At 40.6% G+C, this 4,133-nt stretch overlaps 1 protein-coding gene across 1 annotated transcript; it reads left to right on the forward strand.

Annotated features, from left to right (window-relative positions):
* Positions 1-192: 192 nt before the first annotated feature.
* Positions 193-709, forward strand: LOC116379607 (mammalian ependymin-related protein 1-like; the record flags this gene model as incomplete). The annotated part of the gene is made up of 1 exon (XM_031841565.1): positions 193-709. A coding segment is annotated over one exon (331 nt), but the record flags the coding sequence as incomplete, so codon positions are not given.
* Positions 710-4,133: the final 3,424 nt, after the last annotated feature.

A 4,133-nucleotide genomic window follows, 5' to 3' on the forward strand; every position in this document is an offset into this window, starting at 1 on the left:
AAAAAACATTTTTGATGAAATATCACAACTTTAAGCTTCGTTTTAGTTTCTTTTCCTGACGGAAGCGTTCTCAAGCACCGTGGGAAAGATGACAATCTGACAGTAAAGAAAATGTAGTTTTGGAGATTGTTTAAAGAAAACATGCTTTTCAATCCTGCCGGTGGGTTTTGAGCTCCAGTGAACACCTTTAAGCCAGTGTTACTTCAGATTCAACACTTCCTGCAGCTGCTTCACAATAACAGTAAACCCTTCCAGCAGAGTTTCCTTCCTTCAGCAGCTGTTTTGGGTGGAATTTAAAAACGTCCTCGTCTGCTTTGTCTCTCCACCAGATGAGACCTGGGTGGGCGTTTACACCCTGAAGGACTGCTACCCGGTGCAGGAGACCTACGCCAAGAACAGCAGCGTCACCACCTCCACCCGCTTCTTCAACCTCCAGCTGGGCATCAGCGACCCCGACGTCTTCACCCCGCCCGGCACCTGTCAGTCGGCTCGGCCCGAGAGGATGTCCGAGTCCGACTGCTGAGGCCTCTTGAGACACTTAAGAGCAGCCACGAAATCACTCCCTTGTCCACCCATGTTTCACTCGCAGTGAGAACTTAATCAGAATTATTTTCCCGTCGTTACTTACAGGTGTAGCGTAACATTTTGCATCTCTCAAATCTGGCGCCTTGCATTCTGATGAAATAAAAAATGAAATTAAAAATTTTAATTCTGGGATTGTGAGCAGAAAGTAGTGTTGTTAATGCGTACATTCTGAATTCAGACGGTCAGATGAAATGGCGTACGGTTAATACGACGCACTATTTAACTACAAAGCATGTCTGTGTGTCCTTTGCGTATATATCTTCGCGGTTGGCAGGTGTATTGCTGGGGACCTACGGACGTGCAGAGCTGCATTTGGTGCAGCGGTGGTGGACAATGGCGCAAGCGGCGACGCCCGGACGCCAAAGCAATCGGTCCGCCGCGAACAAAGCACTCGTACAGTAAACGGGGAGTGATTTCAGACGCTGTCTTCTGTCTCGTGGTTCATAGAATTGTTGGATCGTCCGAACCAATCAGCCCTTCTATAGCTGCAACTTTAACAAACTAGCTCATTTGGGATCCTTAGACAATTAGCTTCATGCTAAACATGTGACCTTTAGGTGTGATTCATCCTCCATTCAAAGGTATAAACACAGTTCCAGCATAAGCTGTCTAACCTTAAAGCTATTCCATATAGATATTCATATATCAGGATATATAATATATATATGTAGACGTATTATATATATATACAGTATATATAGACGTATTATATATCGTATATATCATATGATTCATATACATGTCATATTCAGATATAGGATATATATTATATTGATGTATTCCTCTCCTGTCTCTTTACTGACTCGGTGACGTTCTTACACGTCTTCCTGCAGTGAACATCACAGCAGGTTATTAACAGGTTTGTGTTTATTGAGGCGACACTCTGCCTTCACTTAAAGGCCAATAACCTCCTATTGTTTTTAATAGTGTTCTGGTTTATTCTGAGGGAACTCCGTTCATCTTCACTACAATGTGTTCGGGGTTGTTTTACTGGTGTGATAAGAACCATGAAGTTAATTAATTGTGACAAAAGAGGAAATGTTCCATATTCATGCAGTCATTACAGTCTCCGACTGAACTGCAGAGCCGTTATTTGTTTAAATGCATTTAACATTAAAATACATCTTATATTCTGGATTTGACCTGTTTTCTTAAAAAGCAAGTAAAAGGAATTTCATCAAATAACTATAAGTTACTTTGGAATTGAATCACTTGTACAGCAGTGGTTCCTTTTTATATTATTCTTCTGCCATATTTGAATTATTGTAATCATTAAAAACATTAATCAAACTGTATTTTAGGAAAGAAGAGATCATTCTAATAACTGTGGAGCTGTCTCCAAACCCCATCATTCTAAGCAGAGATCACCTCCTAGGAGTTGAAGTAACCTGTGTTTATAACAGAGAAATTAACTCTATTGTGTTCTATTACGTGTTAAACACAGTCTCTCTCTCAAACTGCTCCTCTTCCTGGAATGAACCAAAGCTTGGTAACTCCTCCCTCCTCCTCCTGCTCTCACACACAGAGAACTCCTCTCTGTCTGTGTTTCCTTGTTCCCTCCCCTTCAGATCTACAGTTTACAGACTGCTGTAACCAACATGGTGGTGAAGTGCAGGAGCTGACAGGCCCCATTCACTGCAGAGACACGAGCTGTTCAGATCAGAGCTCAAACTAGTTTACCTTCTCATTAAATAATGAACCAGGGGCACGACATTTTTTTTAAAAAATACTTAGAAATATATTGGAAAAAGTAAATTCATCCAGGCTGTGTGTGGTGAGTTCTGTCCGCTTTTGAGGCTCTTACAGGCGGACAGATTTGCAGCAAGGACCCGCTGTCTCCCCTCTGGAGCTCAATAGTGGTGTCTTGGCGCCCTCCTGTGGAGAAGGTTAGGTTTGCAGGTTCAAAAGACACTTAGAAAAAAATAAGAAAGTCATTGCTGGGGAAGTGGGGTTAACGGGGTTAAGTATAATAGTTGTCATAACCAGTGTTTTATGCTCAACCATATCTTCAGAATATTACATTTAAACCATCAAGTAAAAGCATGTCTTCATCTCATTACTTGTTACATTCTTCCTCCTTTAAATGACGTTCTCTCTCTGAATCCTTCAAGACAATTCTCTCTGGATTATTTTTTAAGTAGCAAAAGAAAGAATTTCCTCAGAATTCAAAGCAAATTAAATTATAGTCAAAGTCATCCGTTGGGTTCATAAACACTTGATAACGTCTGTGGTGGTCAAATCCAAAATATTCATCACATCTGTCCATTGATTATGTTTCTTTCAAACAGATATTAAAGCTAAACTCCACGTTAGTAACTGATGAGACGTGATGATTGAAGTGAGCTGCGTTTCTGTGAATACACTGATGTTTCTACTGGATGTGGTTCCCCTACCTTTCCCTCTTCATCATCTAACATCTACAGGTGGGGGTCACGTTCACTAGTGCTCTATGAGAACAGTGAATATAATATTCATAGGGCTGCTACATAAAAACAGTTATTATATGTGTGGATCTTAAAAAGAGACATTTAAGTCTTACTGAACAGAAAACAAGAATAAAAGTGATATTACACATTACTGCTCAATGTCTACAAACACACAATGTCCTTATTTCAGCATCATAAATCAGGTTATATGCATGCTAGATGAGGAACTTTATTAGTATCATACCTGTGTGCACTTCTGCTTTTAAAAGGTTTAGTCACAAAGAATATGTCGTGTTAATAAGCATAAGCATATCTGCTGAATCACAGAGAGACACAGACATTTGGAGTTTTGGGCACTTTATTGAAAAGTAGAAAAGGAATGAAATAGAGCCACTTCATTAGCATTCATTGTAAAGCCAACACCCTTCCTCGTCCCAAAATACTATCAGGAAATCTATTGAAGAAGATTTCTATCAGCTGAGAAGCTTCAAACATCTCACTGCCCTTTAGAAACTAGAAGCCTTCATTTACATAAAATAATGTTTCAAATCAGATCAAAACAATAAACATCCTCTTGATTATTGAAGAAAACACGCAGAGACATAAATGATTCTTTACTTTGACCTGCTGCTAGAAAAAAAATGAAATATACAAACAAACTATTTACACAAGTGTAAAATAAATGTGTGTCCTCCTGCTGAGAGTGGAGGGGGACTGGAGTCAATCCCAGTCCACACTGGGAGAGAGCTGGAGTCCAGTTTACCAGCAGCAGAGACACAGATAGGAAACCATGACACCGACACCTACGGGAGACTCCGGGCGTCCGGTTCCCGCAGCGTGTTTCTGGATGCTGCCGAGTGATTTGCAGCGTTTCCCCCAGTGATGGAACCCAAGCAGAGAACCAGAGAACGACTTCCTCAGTATGAAAAGAGAAGAAACTCTACTGGTTGACAAAGATCTCTGATCTCAAGCTTTACGTCTTCATATCACCAGACCCTACCAGTGTGTGTGTGGCAATGGGAATGCACACGTGTGTGTGTGTGTGTGTGTGTGCATTTACATTTGTGTTACCAACATTGATTTAACCAGAAACCCAACAGCAGAAGCATTAAAGTGTAAATA

This window comes from Anarrhichthys ocellatus, unplaced genomic scaffold (genome assembly GCF_004355925.1).
Source record: "Anarrhichthys ocellatus isolate YVR2014 unplaced genomic scaffold, GSC_Weel_1.0 scaffold4702, whole genome shotgun sequence".
NCBI lineage: Eukaryota > Metazoa > Chordata > Actinopteri > Perciformes > Anarhichadidae > Anarrhichthys > Anarrhichthys ocellatus.